This window comes from Mugil cephalus, chromosome 21 (assembly GCF_022458985.1).
Source record: "Mugil cephalus isolate CIBA_MC_2020 chromosome 21, CIBA_Mcephalus_1.1, whole genome shotgun sequence".
Lineage (NCBI taxonomy): Eukaryota > Metazoa > Chordata > Actinopteri > Mugiliformes > Mugilidae > Mugil > Mugil cephalus.
The window spans coordinates 3,303,031-3,329,116 of NC_061790.1; the positions used below are offsets into that span (position 1 = coordinate 3,303,031).

A 26,086-nucleotide genomic window follows, 5' to 3' on the forward strand; every position below is an offset into this window, starting at 1 on the left:
TTGCAAATGATATTTATATTCTCAGTCAGATTTGACCTGGGGGGTCCTGGCTGATGTTACACATTCTTTAGTTTTCTTCCCTTCATCCCCTCGTTAACACCTGGGGAGGTAACACTTCATAAATACAGGCATAAAAGAGGATTTGTGGGAGTGAGTTGTAATGAAGTTGGCTAAAACTATATAACACAGAATGATGTGATCATGTTACACGGTATGTTTTATTACCAGTTCAACCAGATCAGGGGCCTCATGTACAAAGACTTGCATGGATTTCCCACTGAAACATGACGTCCGCTAAAATCAGATGTGTCAAAGTAATTTGCATGGATCCAAGGACTTTTCCTTTGTACATCCCAATCAACATGGAATTGAGCGTACGTGTTTTATATTGCACTTTTCCAGATGCTGCAGGCGCTTAGAATTGTATGCATTATTCATTCACTCACAGTCACACACTAGTGGTGGTAAACTACCTTAGTACCTACCTGGTGGTAAACTACCTGGGGCAGGCTGATGGAAATGTGGCTGTCAGTTTGCGCCTACTGCCTCTGACCACCACCAACACCACTCAATGGTGTTGGTGGACAGACTAGGCATAGGGTGTAATCACAAGTGAAGTGGTGGAGTTCAGCCCACCGGTGAAACATGACTGCAACTCTGCACAACTTTGACCAGAGAGTGGCTACCCTAGTTGGTGACAAAGCTCCAGAGAGCTGTGTCACTGACTGGGCATCCCCAGGGTAAATGTGTTAAACTCAGAAATACTGTCATTATACTGGTCACACAATAGGCTGCTCACAATACAAATAACTCGTGCGCGAAGTTGCCAGGAAATAAAAGGCATTGACCCATTTTTAGTCACTTCATTTTTTTTTTTTTTAATTTATTTCTAAATAGACAATGAACCAGGAGAGGGCACCTCCACCAGTCCCACCAGCTCCACCTTCTCCACCAGCAGCATGCGCCCTGGCGTCTCCATATCAGCTGCTTACGTCCACCCATCTGGCCGTCACAAAACGAAACTGTTAGAGCTATCCATGGCATTAATGATCAAATAATTACCACCCTTGGCAATATTAGCAATGCAATAAATGAACCTGTGAATAAGAAGCTAAATTGTGTCCTTGCCTCTTTATGGTTGAAATGATATGCTGCGGGCCCATATCGATTCTCAGGTAGGTCGAGGTTGATGGTTCCAGCATCCGGTTCCTCTGGTGGGGGGGGGGGGGGGGGGGGGGGGGGGGGTGCTCTGGCTGTGGTATGCGGTGCCAGTGTGCCACCTTGTGCAGGACACCATAGGCCATTACAATGCAGCACACCTTCTCTGGTTGTAGAGCAGCAGTCCTCCCAACCTGTCATAGCAGTGCCAGTGTCCCTTCAGAGTCTGGGAATGGAGGTCATTGTACCTCCTCTCTTGGTCAGTGCTGTCACGATCTCAGGGGGTGGCCATGGTGCCCTAGTGTCAAATGAAGGCAGAAAACATCTGAAATTTGCTTTCTTTTGTTCATACACCAGTTGAATGAATCCCACTAACTTTTTTCTACGTATTATAGGTGCTTTATCGGGAAACAAAGACAAAGGACAAAACAACTTTATTGCAAGTATTGAGAACACTGATAACTTTTATTAATGACCGCAAAAGTGCGCTGTGGCTGATGCACTGGGACATTTCCAACTTTACACACACATTTAATAACACACTACTGAACACAGGGAGACAATACAGGACTTGTTAGAAAGCCCTGCAACTCTAATTTCACTAGCGAAAAACAAATAATTGTATTTGAAGCGCACATGTATGATGACAATATTTCTTAGTTTAACACGTTTACCTTGGGGATGATCTGTGTCACTGTAATGGGCTCCCATAACTCCGGCGAGAGCTGTGTAACCCACTATGACGGCCACTCTCTGGTCATAGGGGGTCAGTTCGTACCCTCCTGACCCCCCATTGCTGCGATCAGGTTTCAGCGATATTCCGAAATCCTCCGCTTCACTTCTACCTTCATGTCAGACCATTTCTTTTTTATTTACATGTGCGCGCTGCTCCATGGCATAACAGCGTCACACACACGCTCCCACTCACTTTTCTTTATTTTTGTATTTATGCCTGATGACAGGCTACCAAATAGAGTATCACTACATGTCTCCACTTCATTTAATTACACCAACCACCTCCACCGACTACTCTCCATAGTCCAGGTACGTCATAACATCTTTCATTACCCCCATCCAGCGACTCCGATCATTGTTCTTCAACTCCTCCATCACGTACCGGGAGAGGCCGTACCCGGCGCCGCTCACTCGAACAACGTCCATCCAGAAGCCGGCACAGCCAGCCGGCAACAAGGCGCTGCTCTCGTCGGTCTTCCACCATCACCTCCCCTCCGGCCAGAACCCTTCCACGCCCGACTACCGTAACAGACTAGACAGTCGCCTGGACATCCTCGCCTCCGCTTCACAATCGACCATCCTAAACAGCCCTTCACCTGCCACACTATCTTCTCACTACTACAGCTGGAACTGCTTCGAGCCTTCCACACATCCCTGCAACTGCCTTTCCCTTCACTCGACATCGCCTCCCTCACTAGTTTCATCAGGTATGCCCATTTCATCCAAAAGATCAAAACATCTGCAATCCAGGTCAGCTTCTTTACTAAACTGATAATCAGAATTCCTTGTCCTTCCATCTCCCATCCACACGTAAGCTGGGATCCCATTGACTAACATGGAGGGCTCAGAGCTTATGACCTATACTGCAGCCAGACACCAGGGGGAGCTCTAAATGCTCTGCCTTCACTTTAGAAGAGCTTTCACTCACAAGACCACGCTTGGTCGAGTTTATTTCAGCCACATTAAAGGAGAGGGAAAGATGGGTTGTGGATCGGAAGGAGCGGAGGGATCGAGGGGAAGTAATAGAGGGATCTGGGGTCGAGGGGAAGAGATGGAGGGATCGAGGGGAAGAGATCGAGCGATCAAAGGGAAGAGATAGAGGGACAGAGGGAGTGAGGGATCGAGGGGAAGTAATAGAGGGATCTGAGGTCGAGGGGAAGAAATCGAGCGATCAGAGGGAAGAGATAGAGGGACAGAGGGATTGAGGGATCAAAGGGAAGAGATAGAGGGGTCGAGGGTCAAGGGGGAGAGATAGAGGATCGAGTGACGAAGAGACAGGGAGGAAAGGGTTGACAAAATGATCTGATGAATGGCGTAGTATCAATCGTGCATGGTCGGCCGAAGTGTGGATGCTGGAACCCAGGAAATGAGATCCAGGGTGGGGACATATCTCTGGAAGCGCCAGCTCCTTGACCCCCAAAACAATTGGTAGAGGCGAGTTGGAGATGGGTTCTTCTAATGTCGTCGGGATGGTTGTGAATGTGGCCGTGGTAGGCTCAGGATGCCCATCTGGAAGTGGAACCAGACACGTGTGGCTATTGCAACTGATTTGGTAGTGAATAATGGAACTCGAGGGGATGCATGTCAGGCTAGTTGAGCGTCCACGTGGTTTTGCGAGATTGAGATTGAATTAAGGAACAGTTAAGGAAATGTCAGATAGGCTGGTGTGCTACGATGGTTGTATGAAGTTGAAGAAGATGTGAATTCGGAACATCGGAGGAACCCGAAGAATGTCAAGAGGAACAGCTTTGAGCGTGGAATCAATTGAGGGGGTCAGGTAACCAGCTTGAAGGGAATGGATGCAACGAGCTAGGAGAGTTGCTGTGAGAGGGAGCCGCTTTGGAGCTGTCCGTGGTTCTGATTTGTGTAGACCTTTGATTAGCATACTTACGTGTGGATGGGAAATGGAAGGACAAGGAATTCTGATTATCAGTTTGGTGAAGAAGCTGATGCCGCTGATGTAGACCTGGATGGTAGATGTTTTGATCTTTTGGATGAAATGGGAGTACCTGATGAAACTAGTGAGGGAGGCGATGTCGAGTGAAGGGAAAGGCAGTTCCAGCCGTAGTAGTGAGAAGATAGTGTGGCAGGTGAAGGGCTGTTTAGGATGGTCGTTTGTGAAGCGGACGAGAGGAGGCAAGGCTGATTAGTTGTAGATGGTGGCTGAAAACGGTGGAACCACAATTGGATCAGGATCCGAGTCTAGAGTTAAGGACCTGAATTTCCGGACGGACATACTAGACAAAGAGTCGGCCATTGCATTCATGTGTCCTGGAACATGGCGTGCACGGACGATAAATTGGTGTTGGAATGCGGTCAGGGTGAGTCTACAAGTGAACTGCATGATGAGGAGGGATTTGGAACGGCCTTTATTTATGATGTTTACGATGGCGATGTTCTCAGAATGGATGAGAATTACCTTTTTGGACCACTCATGCCCCAAAAGAAAGGCTGCAATGACAATGGGATACGACTCATAGGGGATGGAGGATTGCGACATTTCTGGGGGCCATTGGGAAGCAAACCGGTGTACAATGACCGGTGTCGTTGAAAAAGACGTCCCTGTACAGTCTAAATTTGGTTGAAAAGTGAAAGGTGAAAGGTGTCTCAAAAAAATTAAGAAAGTTCATAAAACTTAATAGCCATGCTTAGTGTTAACTTATTTTTTTCATTTTGTGTCTGCTTGATACAAATTTAACCCTACGTAGAATTACTAAATACCTACAACTTACTACTCGTTTTTTATCTTAGTTTTTTTTTTAGTTCACTTAAATTAAACAAACCAATTTCCTTGAATGGGTCCTTGTCCTTCTTCTCTCTCTCTCTCTCTCTCCCATTTCTTATCTATTTAGTTGTTATTACCTATGTAAGCCTATGTAAGCCCAAATAACAGACAAACTGCCTGAGTCAAGGTTTTAATACGATCCATGATGATACCTCGTTCCTGAATGATGGCAGTGGAGATGGGCTGGAGGACCACTAAACTTGGACCCTCATGAGGACTATCTTCACTGACAACTGTCAGCACACCAACAGTGCATTCTAGAGCCTCATCTCTCGCTGTATCCTACTAAGACACACAAAGACATATTCTTCATGAGTACTACTTCATTTGGCATGTTTCAACTAAAGCTTTGGTCCACAAGGTCCATATATTCTTGAAGAGTGACACTGACTTTTCAACCTGGACTCCTGCTCCTTAGATTTACAATGAATTAATGTGTACAATGTTTATGTGGCAAATTTCATTTTTATTTACTGGCTGTTTAAATACCTCTCAGATTAGCTGTGGAGGAATTGCTGTACAAAATACAAATACATCAATCACTGTACAAAATGTATATTGTATGTTGTGGAGATAGAATTACATCCACACAGATACAGTTCTATTTTATTGCAGACCAAACTTTTTATCATGTGCAAGTACTTACAGAGCATGTCTTGGAGAATTCACTGGAGTTGTCACCAAGTAAAATGGGAATGCCTTTGAGGACAACAGAGTGAAGTACTGTCACGTCTGGTGTCTAATGATACACAGAGAAAAGACCAGTTAACAGAGTAATTTGCAAGGCACAAGTAAGACAGGAAATAGGGTTGGGCTGGATGATCTCATTTACAACTTGACTGATGAACTATCATACAGATCAAAAGCAAAATTAACCTACTTACCATCCAGCTCATGCTGGCCAACAGTTCCCTTTTTTGTTTTGAAGTTCAATGAAACGCGGGGTATACTGGTCCAGAGGCTCAAAGAAATCTCCCCCAAGATTCTTACTTGCGATTCTGTTGAACTCAGCAAACACCTTGTTGACTGTGGTGACATCCCCAACCATAGGTCGACCCACAGTGGTAGTCCTGTCTTTGACAAGCACAGATTGTTGTAGTTGGTAACTAAAGTTGGCCCAGTTTAGAAATAAAAAAAAAAATGGTCTGACATTAAGGTAGAAGTGAAGCGGAGGATTTCGGAACACCGCTGAAACGTGATCGCAATGGGCAGGGGGGTTGGGGAAGGGGGGGTCAGGAGGGTACGAACTGACCCCCTCCGAACAGAGAGTGGCTGTCATAGTGGGTGACACAGCTCTCGCCGGAGTTATGGGAGCTCATTACAGTGACACAGATCATCCCCAAGGTAAATGTGTTAAACTAAGAAATATTGTCATTATACCGGTCGTACAATAGGCTGTTCACAATACACATAGCTCGTGCGTGAAGCTGCCAGGATATTAAACACGTTGACTCATGTTCAATGTTCAATTTTCTTAATTTTTATTTCTGATAATTGTAAACAGTTTTGGTGATGCCTCCCATCAGCACCGACTCCACACCAGCTGCTGACGTCCGCCCGACTGGCTGTGTCCTCACCCAAACTATGCTGGGATCACGAGACGAAATCAATTATTATTATTATTATTGTCTGGATCAAGTAATAACCGTCCTTGGAGATATTAGCAACACAATAAATGCACTTGTAATAAGTAGCTAAACTGTGTCCTTGCCTGTTTACATGGTTGAAATGACCTGCTACCGGGTCCGCATTGCTTCCCGAGGTCCAGCATCCAGTTCCTCTGGTGGGGGGATGTTCTATGGCAGTGGTATGGCATGGCGGTGTGCCACGTTGTTCAGACCAGTTCACATATTATTTAAACATTTATGGGATGAAAATGTTTCCTGTTGACAAAAACAAATTCATCCTGTAATGGCGCTTTGATAGCATGTGTCTGCAGTCAATAGCTCCGATTACATTAGGAAAACCGGCTCTTGCTGTAAACTGAAGAACACTGAATGATGTAACATTCGTAATGATGGGGTGATGAAGCAGCATACGGGGGGTAAGTCCAGAGACTGGAGCCACAGTGTTCTACAAACAACCTAATGTTGAACACCACGCCCCACTACAGGTCAGCAGCTTCTGTGTGGAGAGAGCTGTTGTCAAAAAACAAACAAACAAACAAACAAACAAAAAACACAAAACAGAATCGAGTGCATGTTTTAAAGTCCCAGTCCACAGTTGAAAGCATCATGGTGTGGTTAACAAGCTGCACAGCTGGGAACAGGAGAGCGCTGCATCGCGTGATCAAAGCGGCCCAAAGAATATCGTCAACTACCCCCTGCCCTCCCTGGAAGATATTGCCACCTCCCTCGGCCTCAGCGGAGCACAGAAAATCTGCAGAAGCCACACGTGGGGGGCAAACTGCTGAGATGTACAATGACAATACAATCAATATGTTCTATTCTATTCTATTCTATTCTATTCTATTCTATTCTATTCTATTCTATTCTAATATCAGTGCAGTGATGGAACTGAATGTGTTCTCTATGTATCCTTACCTGGAAACTGAAGCATCAGAATCAGGAATAAAGACATTTGAATCCATCTGAATTCAACCATTGTTCATCTCTGTCTCTCGTCCTCTTCTCTCGTCCTCACGTTGATGAAAGACACAGTCTATAAAGAGGTTTCTACTTAAAGATGAATACAACATGTGCTCTGTGCGGTTTGTGAGGTCACTTCATCACAGAGACATCACGGTCCCTCCTCCACACAACCAACCAGCAATTCACAACCACACACATCTCCACTAAAAAGAGAGGGGGCGTCACAGTTTGTATAAATGCTCATGCAATTCTTCGTTTCTATAAACGTATTGCACCTCTGAAGTAGGTGTTCGGATGTTTTTGTAGCCAGGACAGTCAGGCCCTTTTCTTTTCTTTTCTTTTCTTTTCTTTTCTTTTCTTTTCTTTTCTTTTCTTTTCACACAGATAAAGTTGAGCTAGGCCCGTTTTTATTGTGATTTCTCTATTTTATTTGGCACAAGCACCACATTCTCTGTCTCTCTCGTCCTCTTCTCTCGTCCTCACGTTGATGAAAGACACAGTCTCTAAAGAGGTTTCTACTTAAACACAAATATAACATGTGACTCATGAGCTTAGTGAGGTCACTTCCTCATCATGTCTCCAGTCTGAGGACGATAAAACCACAAGTTACTGTTGTACATCCACAACAACCAAACAGTTTTTATGGGTGAGTAGTTTTACTCTTCACATGTCACATTAAGAAACATTAACCAACAAAAGACTAGGGGCTGCATTTTTGCACAATCTTCACACATTTGTCTTCTTCTTTTGAGACCTCAAACACGTCACTGCCATAAATGCACCATGGGAGTGGACACCGTGTGCACTTCTTGTTCTTATTGTGGTTTTGTAGTCACACCCATATGCTGCTTCACTCAGCTGCTAAAGATTTTGCTTTAGTTAGAGCTGTATATCACAGTCACAGTAAAGACTATTTATATATCATAAATGAATAGTAGAGGTCACAGAGTCAAATCCTGCATCACTGCCTTGTGCCAATGAGGAAGTTAGATGTGTTACCTTCTTTCTGCACACTAGAAAGAGACTAGCACTCAATATGAGGAAGTGACATCACAGAAAGTCAACGCTGTGTCTCTCTACAAGGACAACTATTTTAGACAGTGAGACAGTTATAAGAAGGAGGAAGACGGAGAAAGACGGACAAGAATGATGAATGAATTCAAATGGATTAAACTGTTGTCACTGATGATACTGATGCTTCAGTTTACAGGTAAGTATTCATTTAATAGGAGTATCTAAAATGATCTAACAATTCAGTTAATTGTCTCATATATTTAAGATTCAACATGTGGTTTAAAATAAATATAGACTCATTGTGTGATACAGATCCATTCAAGTGCAGGTGATTTGATTAATCTGGAATAAATGCTGCAGTCAGATGAAATAAAATCCTTTAAATTAAGATTTAAATATGTGAACATTCTTCATGTGGTTTCCAGGTGTAGAAGGTTCATCGTCTTCTTTATTCATGTCAGTTTGTGTTTGGTCTCAGTCTGGTGATGAAAACCATCTTTCTCTGCATATTCAAAGTAAATGTCATTTAAATTCATAAATATATGAAGAACATATGAAGTCATGTGAACCATCGTGGTGTTGATTCAGTGGTCAGAGAGGCGTTAGTTACTATTCACAGGGGCTACGGGGCAACGCCCGAGCCTCCAGTCTACAGCAGCAAGCTGTAGGACGAGCTAAATATCAAAATGAGCGGCTCAATCGGGATCGGTGTCCTATTACTTTTCTTTACGAAATATGAATTTTTCACAACTGCGATAAATTTTTCATTGGAAATAAATGGGACGGCCGGAAAAAAACACGCAAAAAAGACAGTTTTTCAAAGGTCTACTGTTCAGGCATACTTTCACCCACAGACTTCATTTGAACCCTAAAAAGTAGACACAAGCCTTATGTATTGGTGCATTATCATCTCGTTTTGATAGGTCTTATAGTTGTTGATCAATCACTGTTCAATGACCATGACCTTTTTCGAAAAATCTCGTTTTCGAGTGCGGAATGTTGCTACTTAGAGTGAGAGAACGTGTGTGAAATCGCCTTAAATTTTCCTCTTTTCACGCTCGTCCCGGCCACAATATACACATTAGTCACATGATTTTTTTCCACAGTTGTAGACAAACTTGTTGTGTCTCTCACAATGTGCTCGGCAAAGCAGTGAGATGTACAGAATTTAAACTGTGAGCATCTGTTCACGGTAAAGTACCTGTCTGCTTTCCATTCACTCCAATGTAAAGATTTTCTGAGAAAAGGAGAAGGACCTTTGTGTTTAACTCGCGAGTGTGTCCAAAATATTTGCTCCAGGAGGACCAGAAACGTATCAAAGTCTTCAGAAAGGGCTTACGACGCCCACAGTCTGCTTGTTTTTCTGATAGGAGCTACCGTTTTGTCACAGTAAGCCCAAATGTGAGACCAGTAAAAAGGTAACTTTGTGATTACAGTGACACACACATGCGCGCACGCGCTTAAGCTCAGCAGTAGCAGGATGTACAAACATGTGGGCGAAAGCGTGCATTGCTCTCTCACACACAGGCTAACTGTGCTAAATGTAGGCTAACTATGCTAACGTAAGCTAACTGTGCTAAATGGGCATTAGGTGTGCTAACTTTAAGCTGCCTGTGCTAAATCTAGGCTAACTGTGCTAACCGTATGCTAACTGTGCTAAATATGCATTAAGTGTGCTAACTTTAAGCTAACTGTGCTAAATGTAGGCTAACTGTGCTAACCGTATGCTAACTGTGCTAAATGATGGTTAAGTGTGCTAACTGTGTGACATGTGGGTCAAGTGTGCGACATGTGGTTTGACTGAACTAAATGTAGCCTAACTATGCTAACGTAAGCTAACTGTGCTAAATGTGCATTAAGTGTGCTAACTTTAAGCTAACTGTGCTAAATGTAGGCTAACTGTGCTAACTCCCATGTTGACAGAGACAGTACCCCCGCCATTAGCTCCCATAGCTCCTTCAAAATTTCCCAGAGGGAATTGTCTAGTTAGAATTTAAAATGTTGATATATAAATAAAATATACATTTTAAGTTTTTATATATCATATAATTTTTCTGACTCTCCTATCTACAGAGTTCTACAGTGAGACCAGTCCAGTTTCTTGACCAGTAATAGAACAGAGGAAGATGAGCATGTGAAGATCAACACACTCAGGTTATAAAAATAACCATGACTTCAGAGGTCCAATGAGAGCTGACAAACGTCACCATGAAACCTGCTTGGTTTTCTCTAATAATAAAACCGTGTGAACAGAGAAGCACAGATGCATTTATCTCAACTAACCATCTTCACACATCAACCTTCCTCTGTTCTGTTCTATTCTTGACCTCCCTCTAAAACACTGTGGGAAAGAGAGTCAGTTTAAAACGGTGTTTATTCTTAGTCTGTCCACAGAAAAGACAAATGTAGAGAGTTGATGTCAGCAACTTCAGTGAGGGACAGAAGTGAGAAAACATGGACTGAAGTCTCTATGAGGAAGTGATACCTCACTAACCTCATTTTTTTCTTATTGTGGTTTTCTAGTCACAGCAATATGCTCCTTCACTCAGCTACTAAAGATCATTCTTTAGTTTAGACACAAAGCTGTATATCACAGCCTCAATTTTCATTTAGTTCCAGAGTGTTTCTATGTGTCAAATGAAGAGTAGAGGTCACAGAGTCAAACCCTTCATCACTGCCTTGTACACAGGGAACACTAGAAAGAGACTAGCAGTCAATATGAGGAAGTGACATCACAGAGTCTCAACGCTGTGTCTCTATACAAGGACAACTATTTTAGACAGTGTCAACTGTTGTCACTGATGATACCAATGCTTCAGTTTACAGGTAAAAATCTATAAAAATTCAATCAATTGAGTCACATATTTGAGATTCAACATGTGGCTTGAAATAAATATAGACCTATTGTGTGATACAGATCCATTCAAGTGCAGGTGATTTGATTAATCTGGAATCAAATGCTGCAGTCAGATGAATTAAAATCCTTTAAATTAAGATTTAAAATGTAAATTGATTCTCACCATTGTCTTCACATCTTAACAACTGTTTTACTGTGTGTTATTAACAGGATGTTGTGGTTGTTGTCAGTCATGGTTTAGTGCAGCATCAAACAAAACCACAGATAGAGTTAGAAAGATGAACTCATTCATGTTGGTAGTTTTAGTTCCTGGTTTCCCTCCGTGACTGAAATAGTTTCCATGTCAGTGTAGACTAATGTTTTTTGGGTAAATGTTCAGGTTTAGATAATGTTCTGCATTAATGGCACTTATGGTGTTCCATACTTTGTGTTTGTCTGGACGGGTGACACACACTTAATGATGATTTCAAGATTCATATTTTACTACACTTCATTAAGTCAAAGTTCCTGGAATTAATCCTTACTTTTCTTGTGTCTTGCCAAAACATTAGGTACACTGGTGAAAACAGTCCTGCATCTTATCTCATGAGGTGACTGTGACAATGTCATTTCACAGTGCTGTGAAAAAGTGTTTGCACTCTTCCTGGTTTCATGTTTTTATGTATGTTTGTCACAACTAAATGTTTCAGATCATCATCAAATATAAATATTAGTCAAAGATGATCGAAGAAAACACAAAATGAAGGTTTTTAGTATCAAGTGAAAACTAAATCCCAGCCTACATGGCCCTAAGGCGCCAACACTTTTTCACACCACTGTACATTCAACAGAGATCATGAAATGTGTGTTGTGAGGAGTTTAACTCTTCACTCGTCTGTTCATGTGTGCTGTCAGAATCTACATAAAGTGTGTAGTATAAAAAAAATGTTTTTAAAGAAAAGAAGAACAGCGTTACTGCAAACATTTTTCTCTGGTGATGCTGGTAATTCAGACTTGATATCTGCAGATGACGTCTTCACACATTCCAGCTCAATAAACTGTCTACTGTTGGTCTGATCATGAAACACTGTAGAGAGTCCTTAAATGCACCCAATATTAACATTTCAAATCTTGACACAATATTGGACAATGAAAAGTCCAACATTGTGACTTGTGACTCTACAAGTGAAAGAAGTGATAAAACATGGACTAGAGTCTCTGTGAGTAAGTGACTTCACAAACTGTTCAAAGCACATGTTATATTCATGTTTAAGAAGAAACCTCTTTAGAGTCTGTGTCAGACACAGAAGAACAATGGTGATGTCTTTTCAGATGTATTGCAGTAATACTTTAGTTGTATTTCACGACTGACATGTCACTGTAGTCTGGATTTCGTCTTCAGTGAAGTATTTCCACACACTTGATGAACTGCTGCTAGTTTGCTGCAACCACCCACTGGACTCACCTGTCTTCTAGGAGGCGTCCATGTTGTTATTGTCACATGATCAGTGACTAGTCGACATGATGATTAAAGTGTAATAGCACCTCACACTAAATATTTTCATTTACATTCTATTTTTAACATTTCTGTCTCTTTGTCTCAACAGCAACAACTGGACAACGTTCATATGTCACTGTCAGAGTTGGACATGACGTCACTTTGTCTTGTGGAAATGTGAGAGATGGACAGAAGAACTGTGACAGTACTACCTGGTTGTTCAATGGTTTAAGAGACAGAACAACAGTAGAGCTGGTTAAACATGGACAGATCAGATCTAAACCAGACAGACTGAGAGTTACAACAAACTGTTCTCTGGTTATAAAGAAGGTCACAGATGATGATGTTGGTCTTTACACCTGCAGACAGTTCATATCAGGACGACAACAAGGAGCAGACTTTCAGGTTTATCTGTCTGTTATTACCAGTGAGTATTTCCATCACAATGTTTCCAGGTCAAACTGTCTCATTAGAACAACATAGTGAAACATGACAATAATTATGATCACAGTGATGAAGTTCATTTTCCTCTTGTTGTCTTTCTCTCGCAATATCTCCATCTTCTCCAGTGACTGAACGTGAGGACAATGATAAAGTCGTCTTGTTCTGCTCTGTGTTGGATTATGATCCATGTAGTCACACAGTGGAGTGGCTGTATGAGGGTAAAGAGGAAATATCAGACATGGAGATATCACCACCTTCCTGCTCTGACCCTGTGACATTTACATCATCTCACCTTAACCAGAGGATTTATGAGTTATTGAAGTGTAAAGTGACAAATGTTTACACTAAGAAAGTTCAGCTGTTTACCTTCAGCCCTCAGTCCTCAGGTGAGAATCAAACCAATTTCTATCATCTATAAAATAAAGGTAACATGGAGTCTGTTTCACTGTTCAGAATGTTGTATGTGGGTTTTTTATTAAATCATGTGAAGATTCAACAAAGAAGAAAGTGAAATCAACAATTAAACCAACAGTAACAAGTAAAAAAAAATGACATCAGTGAAACTCACCTCATCAGAACAGACAATCAGATCAACATCTCCAAACACCAACGATCCAACAAATCACGTTTCAAATATCTGAAGTTTAAATGTCACCAGTTTTCTCTCATGTTGTTGTAAAGGGAACATGGAGGATGTTCTCACTGTGCTGATGGTTTCATGTCATTATTCTATGTTTTAGGCAATGATCCAACAACAACAACAACAACTACTACTACTAGAAAATCAACCACAACAACAATAAAACCAACAACTCCAATTACAGAGATGACAGCAACATCTAAACTAACCTCATCAGAACAGACAATCAACAACAATCCATCAGATCAACAAGGTAGAGACTGAATCTCTCTCATCTGTTAAAGTCTGAATGTCAGACTGACTCTTGATTTTCTCTGATTCAGTCTCAGTCTTCATCCTTTTCTTTCTTCTTAACATCCAGCTCATCATCTCAGACCCAGAGACTGTTTAATCATTTCAACTTTTCTTTCCTCCTCTGTATCTTCCATCCACGTCCACCATTTTCAGTGTCTCATGTCATAAGTTAATGTTGATCTGAGCACTTTCTTGTCTTCTCTCTCCAGGTTGGTCATGGTGGTGGTACATTTTCATTCCTGTGGGTTTAGCAGCAGTCTTAATTGTTGTGGTGATCATCAGATGGAAGAAAACTAAAGGTGAAACGAAAGTTTTGATGAAGCTGTGCTGGAGTTTGGCTATTGATGCTCCAGTTGACTCTGATTTGTCTTTTTTATGTTTTCAGGAAACAAGACACAAGTTGAAGAAAACACTGTGAGTGGAAACACTGAACACTTTAATACACATCAATTTATTTTTACAACAATGTTGAATTATATATATATGTTATATGTTCACCACTAGTACAGACAACAAACACTAATAAGAACAAATGATAACAAGCTCTGAATTTATGTTCTGAATAGATTTGAGCGTCATTATGTTGTGTTCTTTATGTTGTGTTCACTGTGTAGGCTCAACCTGAGGATGGTGTTTGCTACGCCTCCATCAGCTACACCAAGAAGACCAAGAGTAAAGCTAAAGCCCAGGTAAGACCTCTAATGGATCATAGTGGAGATGTTAACAGAACAATCATGACTTTAAGAACTCCTGTCAGGTTGTGTTGTGTTAAGATTGAGTGGATGAAATGTGCTGCAATGTTTCCTGTTAGGACCGTGATGATGATGATGAAGGTGGCTCTGTGGTCTACAGCACTGTGAAAGCTTCCTCCTCTTCTGCTGATCCCAGAGACTTCTATTCTACCATCAACGAACTAAACAAATAAGAGGTTAAATCTGTTAAATGGAACATGAAAGCACCAAGAGGAATCTCATGTCCTCTCTCATCTTATATTATGTGTAATATATCATATATCCTGTATTGTATCATATTTTATGTTGTCTTGTCTCATGGTATCATCTCATATCATACTGGATCACATTTTATCATATGTTATGTTGCATATAATATATCTTATCTTATCTTATCTTATCTTATCTTATCTTATCTTATCTTATCTTAATACATACAGACAAACCATCATCAGATCACCTTAGGGTTAGGGTTATACAGTATCATGTCTATGAGACATGGATTCATTGAGAGAGTAGAGACTCCCTCTAGTGGTGGAGAGTGTTCATAGGGAGGTCAGACAGACTCTATACTGTCCTCTTTAGACTTTGTCCTCACATGGACAAATTATTTTAGCATCTATTTAATAAAATAGATGCAAATGTATTTCCTTCTGTGGTTCAACACATTTTATGTAAAATTATTTTCCAGTGTTTCGTGTTTTCAGACCTGTCACATATTCTGATGTATCTCATGATCTAATACATTTAAATTAAAACGTCTCCCAGTCGTAACACCTGTGTCACATGACTCCTTTATTTGTTTTGTTTTTTTCATGCAGCTTTATTTTAGTCATAAATCCACTAAAAGTTGGAGAATACTCAAGTGGTTCTATTCCATAAAGCAGGTGAAACTGGTGATATTAACAACTACACGTCTAACATTTAAGCTGTCTGGTCTTCAGTATTTTTAACAATGAGGTCAAGAGTAGAAAGGTTGTGGATGTTAGCTAAAACCATGTACCACAGTATGGTGTGATCATGTTTCACATCTTGTTATAACCAGTTAAAACAACACGTGTGACTATTTGCTGCCATTAAAAAAAAAACTCAAAAAGGTTTCAAAAAAATATCCTGACTGAACATTGACATAAACCAGTGAGTGTTAATGAATCAACATATTTGTCTCTGATCTGATAATTCAGAACAACAGTGTTTTTTTTTAAACTCAAAATTTATTTGTGATTTTATGTACATTGGGTTAATCATACCATACATTACAAAAATAAATGTAAAATTCATATTAACATGTTTTAAAGAAGTTCAAAAGTTAAAAAGATATAAAAAATAAAAAATGAATATATATGTTGCTTTATAGTCAAAACATACGTGGTCAAATTGACCCTGTAAATGCTTCATTTTCTAGGAGTCATATTACCGTGAGCAGTGGCAAAGAAGAATCAGTTACAGATAACATTAAGATTTGAAGCTCAGTAAAGTCAAACATTCAAGATTAAAAATATTAAAGACAGTAAATGTTCTACATAAATACTATCAGAAATATTTCTTGTTGGTTGAAGCTGAGATCAAACAGTGTTGATGTGATTTAGCTGAAGACTCTAAATGTGTTGTCATGTTGTTGATCCACAGTATTAAAATGATCTTGTGCTTGTGTTGTTTTCTGCTCATGTTAAATGTGATGAGATGATGTTTAACAGCAGTGGACTCGTCTATGTGGTGAGTTGATGTTGAAGTTGTTGATCAGTGGAGTCTGACTGAAGCAGAAGGGTCTCCAGAGTTTTCATAGATCACTGAACCTTCACCTTCACCTCCATCATTCTGCACCTGTGGAAAACAACACCACAAACAAACATCACAAACACTGTTTTCAGACCTGCCACATATTCTGATGTAAATAATGATCTAATACATTTAAATTAAAATGTCTCCCTGTCGTAACACCTGTGTCACATGATTCATTTATTTGTTTTTTTGTTTTTTTCATGCAACTTTCACCTTAGTCATAAATCCATTAAACGTTGGAGAATACTCAGGTGGATTTATTCCTAAAGGAGGTGAAACTGGTGACATTAACAACTACACATCTAACATTTAAGCTGTCTGGTCTTCAGTACTTTTAACAATGAGGTCAAGAGTAGAAAGGTTGTTGACCAGTAATAGAAGACAGGAGGTGCAATGAGTGAAGACTGTAGCTGAGGAAAATATCCTTTTTCTTGGATTGTGTTCAATAAAAGACAAACGAAGTCCTTATAACTAGATCATACCCACTGTCTTTTCTGTCCTGTGAGTTCCCAGTGAAAGTGATTTTCTTCTGCAGAGTGATCACCACGCCCGTTAAAGGACCGATTGGTTGGAGGTTCCCATTTAAATGTCGTGCTTCAATCACTCTGGGGCAACTGGAAACTCTGCTGTAGTTTCCCTGACAAATGGGCTCTTCTAATGTCGTCGGGATGGTTGTGAATGTGGCCGTGGTTGGGTCAGGATGTCCATCTGGAAGTGGAACCAGAAACGTGTGACTATTTCACCTGATTTGGTAGTGAATAATGGAACTCAGAGGAATGTGTGTCAGGCTAGTTGGGCATTCACGTGGTTTTGCGAGATTGAGATTGAATTAAGATTGAACACGATAGTATCCAGCAGGTGGAAGGAAATGTCAGATAGGCTGGTGTGCCGGGATGGTTGTATGAAATTGAAGAAGATGTGAATTCGGAACATCGGAGGAACCCGAACAATGTCAAGAGGAACAGCTTTGAGCGTGGAATCGATTGAGGGGGTCAGGTAACCAGCTACAAGGGAATGGACCAGCTAGGAGAGATGCTGTGAGAGGGAGCCACTTTGGAGCTGTCCGTGGTTCTGATTTGCGTAGACTTTTAATTAGCATACTTACGTGTGGTGGGGAAATGGAAGAACAAGGAATTCTGATTATCAGTTTAGCTGATGCCGCTAATGTAGACCTGGATGGCAGATGCACACCAACAGTGCATTCTAGGGCCTCGTCTCTCGCTGTATCTTACAAAGACACCCACACATATTCTTCATGAATACTACTTCATTTGGTATGGTTAAACTAAAGCTATGGTCCACAAGGTCCATATATTCTTGAAAAGTGACACCGAATTTTCAACCGGGACTCCTGCTCCTTAGATTTACAATGAATTAGTGTGTACAATGTTTATGTGGCAAATTTCATTTTTATTTACTGGCTGTTTAAATACCTCTCAGATTAGCTGTGGAGGAATTGCTGTGCTACCGGGTCCGTATGGCTTCCCAAGGTCTGGCATCCAGTTCATCTGGTGGGGGGATGTTCTATGGCAGTGGTATGCCATGGCGGTGTGCCACATTGTGCAGGACGCCACGGGGCATTACAATGCGGCACACCTACTCTGCCCCCGACCTGTCCAGGCAGCGCCAGGGTCCCTTCAGCGGGTCGATTGCCCTCTCGACCGCTGCCCGAGTTTGGGACTGGAAGTCATTGTACCTCCTCTCTTGGTCGGTGCCGGGGTTGGTGAGAGGGGTCAACAGCCACCTTCTTCGGGGGTAGCCACGAAATGAAGGCAGAAAACGTGCGAAATAGATTTAGTTTCCTTTGTTCATACACCATTTGAATGAATCACACTATCTTTTTTCTAATTATAGGTGCTTCAGTGAGAAACGAACACTTAGGACGAAACAACTTTATTAACGGATAAAGTAATTACTCACCGAGAACCCACCCATCGCGCAACCATGCTGTTGGTCAGAATGGACGAGTTATGCGTTGAACCAGGCCACCTTGCCACCATGTGAGTGAGCTGCATTTGCGCTTCACATATTATTTAAACATTTATGGGATGAAAATGTTCCTGTTGACAAAAACAAATTCATCCTGTAATGGCACTTTGATAGCATGTGTCTGCAGTCAATAGCTCCGATTACATTAGGGAAACTGGCTCTTGCTGTAAACTGAAGGACACTAAATGATGGAGACATAGTGTTCTACAAACAACCTAATGTTGAACACCACGCCCCACTACAGGTCAGCAGCTGGGAACAGGAGAGCGCTGCATCGCGTGATCAAAGCGGCCCAAAGAATATCGTCAACTACCCCCTGCCCTCCCTGGAAGATATTGCCACTTCCCTCGGCCTCAGCGGAGCACAGAAAATCTGCAGAAGTCACAGGTGGGGGGCAAACTGCTGAGATGTATGATGACAATACAGTCATTCTATTCTATTCTATTCTATTCTATTCTATTCTATTCTATTCTATTCTATTCTATTCTAATATCAGTGCAGTGACGGAACTGAATGTGTTCTCTATGTATCCTTACCTGGAAACTGAAGCATCAGGATCAGGAATAAAGACATTTGAATCCATCTGAATTCAACCATTGTTCATCTCTGTCTCTCGTCCTCTTCTCTCGTCCTCACGTTGATGAAAGACACAGTCTATAAAGAGGTTTCTACTTAAAGATGAATACAACATGTGCTCTGTGTGGTTTGTGAGGTCACTTCCTCACAGAGACATCACGGTCCCTCCTCCACAAAACCAACCAGCAATTCACAACCACACACATCTCCACTAAAAAGATGTTTTTGTAGCCAGGACAGTCAGGCCTTTTCCTTTCTTTCCACACAGATAAAGTTGAGCTAGGCCCGTTTTTGGGTAATTTGTCTATTTTATTTGGCACAAGCCCCCCCCATTCAATGGACAAAACCATCTCAACCAACAATCTTCACACATTCAACTTCCTCTATTGTGTTGATTAGCAACAAGTTTTCTGTTCTTGACCTTGGAGACAAATGTAGAGAGTTGATGTCAACAACTTAACTGAGGGACAGAGGTGAGAAAACATGGACTGAAGTCTGTATGAGGAAGTGACCTCATTAACATGTTCGTCTTTAAATAGAAACCTCTTTAGAGACTGTGTCTTTCATCAACGTGATGTTACCTGGAAACTGGAGCATCAGGATCAGGAACAAAGACATTTGAATCCATCTGAATTCAACCATTGTTCTTCTCTGTCTCTCGTCCTCTTCTCTCGTCCTCACGTTGATGAAAGACACAGTCTCTAAAGAGGTTTCTACTTAAACACAAATATAACATGTGACTCATGAGCTTAGTGAGGTCACTTCCTCATCATGTCTCCAGTCTGAGGACGATAAAACCACTGACCCAAGTTACTGTTGTACATCCACAACAACCTAACTAGTTTTTATGGGTGAGTAGTTTTACTCTTCACATGTCAGACTAAGAAACATTAACGAACAAAATACTAAGTGTTGCATTTTTGCACGTATTTATCTTCACTAACAATCTTCACACATTTGTCTTCTTCTTACTTTAAGGCCTCAAACACGTGACTGCCACAAATGCACCATGGGAGTGGACACCGTGTGCACTTCTTGTTCTTATTGTGGTTTTGTAGTCACACACATATGCTGCTTCACACAGCTGCTAAAGATTTTGCTTTAGTTAGAGCTGTATATCACAGTCTCTTTGTCATTTTGGTAAAGACTATTTATATATTATAAATTAATAGTAGAGGTCACAGAGTCAAACCCTGCATCACTGCCTTGTACACAATGAGGAAGTTAGAGGCGTTATATTCTTTCTGCACACACTAGAAAGAGACTAGCAGTCAATATGAGGAAGTGACATCACAGAAAGTCAACGCTGTGTCTCTCTATACGGAAAACTACTGTAGACAGTGAGACAGTTCTAAGAAGGAGGAAGACGGAGAAAGACGGACAAGAATGATGAATGAATTCAAATGGATTAAATTGTTGTCACTGATGATACTGATGCTTCAGTTTACAGGTAAGGATTCATTTACTTGAAAACTTGTACATGAAAAGTGGATGATATGAAGAGTCTCTAAAAGGTTTGTAACAATTCAGTTAATTGTCTCATATATTTGAGACTCAACATGTGGCTAAAAATAAATATAGACTGATTGTGTGATACAGATCCGTTCAAGTGCAAGGAATTTGATTAATCTGGAATAAATGCTGCAGTCAAATTAAATAAAATCCTTTAAATTAAGATTTGAATATGTGGGCATTCTTCATGTGGTTTCCAGGTGTAGAAGGTTCATCATCTTCTTTATTCATGTCAGTTTGCGTTTGGTCTCAGTCTGGTGATGAAAACCATCTTTCTCTGCATATTCAAAGTAAATGTCATTTAAATTCATAAATATATGAAGAACATATGAAGTCATGTGAACCATCGTGGTGTTGATTCAGTGGTCAGAGAGGTGTTAGTTTCTATTCACAGTTCAACCCCTTCAGCCTCTGTTGTCTCACCTCTGGCACTAGTTAGGGGCTACGGGGCTTCACCTGAGGCCCAGCCCCTCAAGCAGCAAGCTTCGCCCCGAGGTCCCTCGGGGGATTGTTATCCCGTGTGTTTCTTCTTATTATTAGGGGCTACGGGGCAACACCCGAGCCTCCAGTCTACAGCAGCAAGCTGTAGGATGAGCTATATATCAAAACGTGCGGCTCAGTCGGGATCAGTGTCCTATTACTTTTCTTCATGAATATGAATTTTTCGCTACTGTCATAAATTTCCCATTGGAAATGAATGGGACGGCCGAAGAAAAACACGCAAAAAAGACAGTTTTTCAAAGGTCTTTTGCTCAGGCATACTTTCACCCAGAGACTTCATTTGAACTCTAAAACATAGACACAAGCTTTGAGTATTGGTGTATTAATCCGCGTTTTGATAGTTCTTATAGTTGTTGATCAATCACTGTTCAATGACCATGATCTTTTTCGAAAAATCTCATTTTCGAGTGCGGAATCTTGCTACTTACAGTGAGAGAACGTGTGTGAAATCGCCTTAAAATTTTCTCTTTCCACGCTCGTCCTGGCCACAACTTACACACTAGACACATGATTGTTTCCACAGTTGTAGACAAACTTGTTGTGTCTCTCACAATGTGCCCTCCTCACCCACAGACATGCACAGACACACTACACAGGTAACTTTGTTATATTAGAGCTACATACACACACACACTTACACGCGCTTAAGCTCAGCAGTAGCAGGATGTACAAACATGTGCCGAAAGAGCGCATTACTCTCTCACACACAGGCTAACTGTGGTAACTCTAAGCTAACTGTGCTAACTGTATGCTAACTGTGCTAAATGTTGGTTAAGTGTGCTAACTGTGCGACATGTGTGTCAAGTGTGCGACATGTGTGTCAAGTGTGCGACATGTGGTTTGACTGAACTAAATGCAGGCTAACTGTGCTAAATGTAGGCTAACTATGCTAACGTAAGCTAACTGTGCTAAATGTGCATTAAGTGTGCTAACTACGGGTTAACTGTGCTAACTGTGGGTTAACTGTGCTAAATGAACGCTCACCGTACTAACTCCGATGTTGACAGAGACAGTACCCCCGCCATTAGCTCCCATAGCTCCTTCAAAATTTCCCAGAGAGAATTTTCTAGTTAGAATTTAAAATGTTGATATATAAATAACATATACATTTTAAATTTTTATATATTATATATTTTTTTCTGACTCTCCTATCTACAGAGGTCTACAATGAGACCAGTCCAGTTTCTTGACCAGTAATAGAACAGAGGAAGATGAGAATGTGAAGATCAACACACTCAGGTTATAAAAATAACCATGACTTCAGAGGTCCAATGAGAGCTGACAAACGTCACCATGAAACCTGCTTGGTTTCCTCTAATAATAAAACAGTGTGAACAGAGAAGCACAGATGCATTTATCTCAACTAATCATCTTCACACATCAACCTTCCTCTGTTCTGTTCTATACTTGACCTCCCTCTAAAACACTGTAGGAAAGAGAGTCAGTTTAAAACGGTGTTTATTCTTAGTCTGTCCACAGAAAAGACAACTTCAGTGAGGGACAGAGGTGAGAAAACATAGACTGAACTCTCTATGAGGAAGTGACCTCACTAACCTCATTTTTTTTCTTATTGTGGTTTTCTAGTCACAGTAATATGCTCCTTCACTCAGCTACTAAAGATCATTCTTTAGTTTAAACACAAAGCTGTATATCACAGCCTCAATTTTCATTTAGTTCCAGAGTGTTTCTATGTGTCAAATGAAGAGTAGAGGTCACAGAGTCAAACCCTTCATCACTGCCTTGTACACAAGGAACACTAGAAAGAGACTAGCAGTCAACATGAGGAAGTGACATCACAGAGTCTCAACGCTGTGTCTCTCTACAAGGACAACTATTTTAGACAGTGTCAACTGTTGTCACTGATGATACCAATGCTTCAGTTTACAGGTAAAAATCAATAAAAATTCAATCAATTGAGTCACATATTTGAGATTCAACATGTGGCTTAAAATAAATATAGACCTATTGTGTGATACAGATCCATTCAAGTGCAGGTGATTTGATTAATCTGGAATCAAATGCTGCAGTCAGATGAATTAAAATCCTTTAAATTAAGATTGAAAATGTAAATTGATTCTCACCATTGTCTTCACATCTTAACAACTGTTTTACTGTGTGTTATTAACAGGATGTTGTGGTTGTTGTCAGTCATGGTTTAGTGCAGCATCAAACCAAACCACAGATAGAGTTAGAAAGATGAACTCATTCATGTTGGTAGTTTTAGTTCCTGGTTTCCCTCTGTGACTGAAATAGTTTCCATGTCAGTGTAGACTGATGTTTTTTGGGTAAATGTTCAGGTTTAGATAATGTTCTGCATTGATGGCACTTATGGTGTTCCATACTTTGTGTTTGTCTGGACGGGTGACACACACTTAATGATGATTTCAAGATTCATATTTTACTACACTTCATTAAGTCAAAGTTCCTGGAATTAATCCTTATTTTTCTTGTGTCTTGCCAAAACATTAGGTACACTGGTGAAAACAGTCCTGCATCTTATCTCATGAGGTGATTGTGACAATATCATTTCACAGTGGTGTGAAAAAGTGTTTGCACTCTTCCTGGCTTTTTGTTTTTATGTATGTTTGTCAAAACTAAATGTTTCAGATCATCATCAAATGTAAATATTAGTCAAAGATGATGCAAGAAAACACAAATTGAAGGATTTTGTTATCAGGACAAAACTAAATCCCAGCCTACATGGCCCTACAAGCCTACAAAACTTCCATTTAAAAACTGCATTTAGTGTTTACTTGTGTTATCTTAGTCTTATATTTAATTTATTTTGTCTGATGATCTATAATATTTAGGTGTTTATGCAAAAACATGAGGAATCAGGAAGGAGACAACACTTTTTCACACCATTGTACATTCAACATAGATCATGAAATGTGTGTTGTGAAGAGTTTAACTCTTCACTCGTCTGTTCATGTGTGCTGTCAGAATCTACATAAAGTGTGTAGTATAAAAAAAATGTTTTTAAAGAAAAGAAGAACAGCGTTACTGCAAACATTTTTCTCTGTTGACGTTGGTAGTTCAGACTTGATATCTGCAGATGACGTCTTCACACATTCCAGTTCAATAAACTGTCTACTGTTGGTCTGATCATGAAACACTGTAGAGAGTCCTTAAATGCACCCAATATTAACATTTCAAATCTTGACACAATATTGGACAATGAAAAGTCCAATTTTGTGACTTGTAACTTCACAACTGAAAGAAGTGATAAAACATGGACTAGAGTCTCTGTGAGTAAGTGACTTCACAAACTGTTCAAAGCACATGTTATATTCATGTTTAAGAAGAAACCTCTTTAGAGTCTGTGTCAGACACAGAAGAACAATGGTGATGTCTTTTCAGATGTATTGCAGTAGTACTTTAGTTGTATTTCACGACTGACATGTCACGGTAGTCTGGGCTTCATCTTTAGTGAAGTATTTCCACACACTTGATGAACTGCTGCTAGTTTGCTGCAACCACCCACTGGACTCCTCACCTGTCTTCTAGGAGGCGTCCATGTTGTTATTGTCACATGATCAGTGACTAGTCGACATGATGATTAAAGCGTAATAGCGCCTCACACTAAATATTTTCATTTACATTCTATTTTTCACATTTCTGTCTCATTGTCTCAACAGCAACAACTGGACAACGTTCATCTGTCACTGTCAGAGTTGGACATGACGTCACTTTGTCTTGTGGAAATGTAAGAGATGGACAGAAGAACTGTGACAGTACTGACTGGTACTTCAATGGTTTAAGAGACAGAACAACAGTAGAGCTGGTTGAACATGGACAGATCAGATCTAAACCAGACAGACGGAGAGTTACAACAAACTGTTCTCTGGTTATAAAGAAGGTCACAGATGATGATGTTGGTCGTTACACCTGCAGACAGATCATATCAGGACAACAACAAGGAGCAGACTTTCAGGTTTATCTGTCTGTTACTACCAGTGAGTATTTCCATCATAATGTTCCAGGTCAAACTGTCTCATTAGAACAACATAGTGAAACATGACAATAATTATGATCACAGTGATGAACTTCATTTTCCTTTTGTTGTCTTTCTCTCTCAATACCTCCATCTTCTCCAGTGACTGAACATGAGGACAATGATAAAGTCGTCTTGTTCTGCTCTGTGTTGGATTATGATTCATGTAGATACACAGTGGAGTGGCTCTATGAGGGTAAAGAGGAAATATCAGACATGGAGATATCACCACCTTCCTGCTCTGCCAATGTGACATTTCCATCATTTCACCTTAATCAGAGGATTTATGAGTTATTGAAGTGTAAAGTGACAAATGTTTACACTAAGAAAGTTCAGCTGTTTACCTTCAGCCCTCAGTCCTCAGGTAAGAATCAAACCAGTTTCTATCATCTATGAAGTAAATGTTTCAGATTGTTATATGTGGGTGTTTCATTTAATCAGGTGAAGATGCGAAGAGAAAGAAGAAAACAAAATCAAAAACAATTAAACCTACAACAACAAGTACAAAAAAAATGACAACAATAGTGAATCTAACCTCATCAGAACAAACAATCAGAACAACATCTCCAACCAACAACGATCCAACAAATCACATGTTTAAGGATCTGAAGTTTAATTGTCACCAGTTTTCTCTCATATTGTTGTAAAGGGAACATGGAGGATGTGCTCACTGTGCTGATGGTTTCAAGTCATCATTTTGTGTTTTAGGCAATGATCAAAGAACAACAACCACAACAACTACTACTACTACTCGTACTAGTAGTAGTATTCGAAAATCAACCACAACAACAATTAAATCAACAACTCCAATTACAAAGATGACGGCAACATCTAAACTCACCTCATCAGAACAGACAATCAACAACAATCCATCAGATCAACAAGGTAGAGACTGAATCTCTCTCACATTTTAAAGTTTAAATTAAAGTCTTAAAGTTAGATTATATTAATATTAGTTCTTGACGATTGTTGTTTCCAGATTCTTCTCATTTGTTGAGATCCATCA

The 26,086-nt window shown here is 40.4% G+C and overlaps 2 protein-coding genes across 3 annotated transcripts; both read left to right on the plus strand.

The window, feature by feature from the left end:
- The first annotated feature begins 8,369 nt into the window (after nt 1-8,369).
- On the plus strand, nt 8,370-15,444 carry LOC124999280. 2 transcript variants are annotated; one of them, XM_047574128.1, is made up of 8 exons: nt 8,370-8,479; nt 12,727-13,044; nt 13,187-13,447; nt 13,802-13,954; nt 14,205-14,294; nt 14,381-14,409; nt 14,610-14,684; nt 14,807-15,443. In XM_047574128.1, exons 1-8 carry the CDS (start codon nt 8,416-8,418, stop codon nt 14,918-14,920), a joined length of 1,104 nt encoding a protein of 367 aa, XP_047430084.1. In that variant the 5' UTR covers nt 8,370-8,415; the 3' UTR covers nt 14,921-15,443. The 2 variants fall into 2 exon arrangements, with proteins under 2 accessions (XP_047430084.1, XP_047430083.1); XM_047574127.1 differs by having other exon boundaries at nt 14,205-14,409; nt 14,807-15,444.
- Nucleotides 15,445-20,463: 5,019 nt separating this feature from the next.
- On the plus strand, nt 20,464-25,476 carry LOC124999451. Its single transcript, XM_047574368.1, has 3 exons — nt 20,464-20,523; nt 24,725-25,042; nt 25,184-25,476. Exons 1-3 carry the CDS (start codon nt 20,499-20,501, stop codon nt 25,474-25,476), a joined length of 636 nt encoding a protein of 211 aa, XP_047430324.1. The 5' UTR covers nt 20,464-20,498.
- The last annotated feature ends 610 nt before the right edge of the window (nt 25,477-26,086 follow it).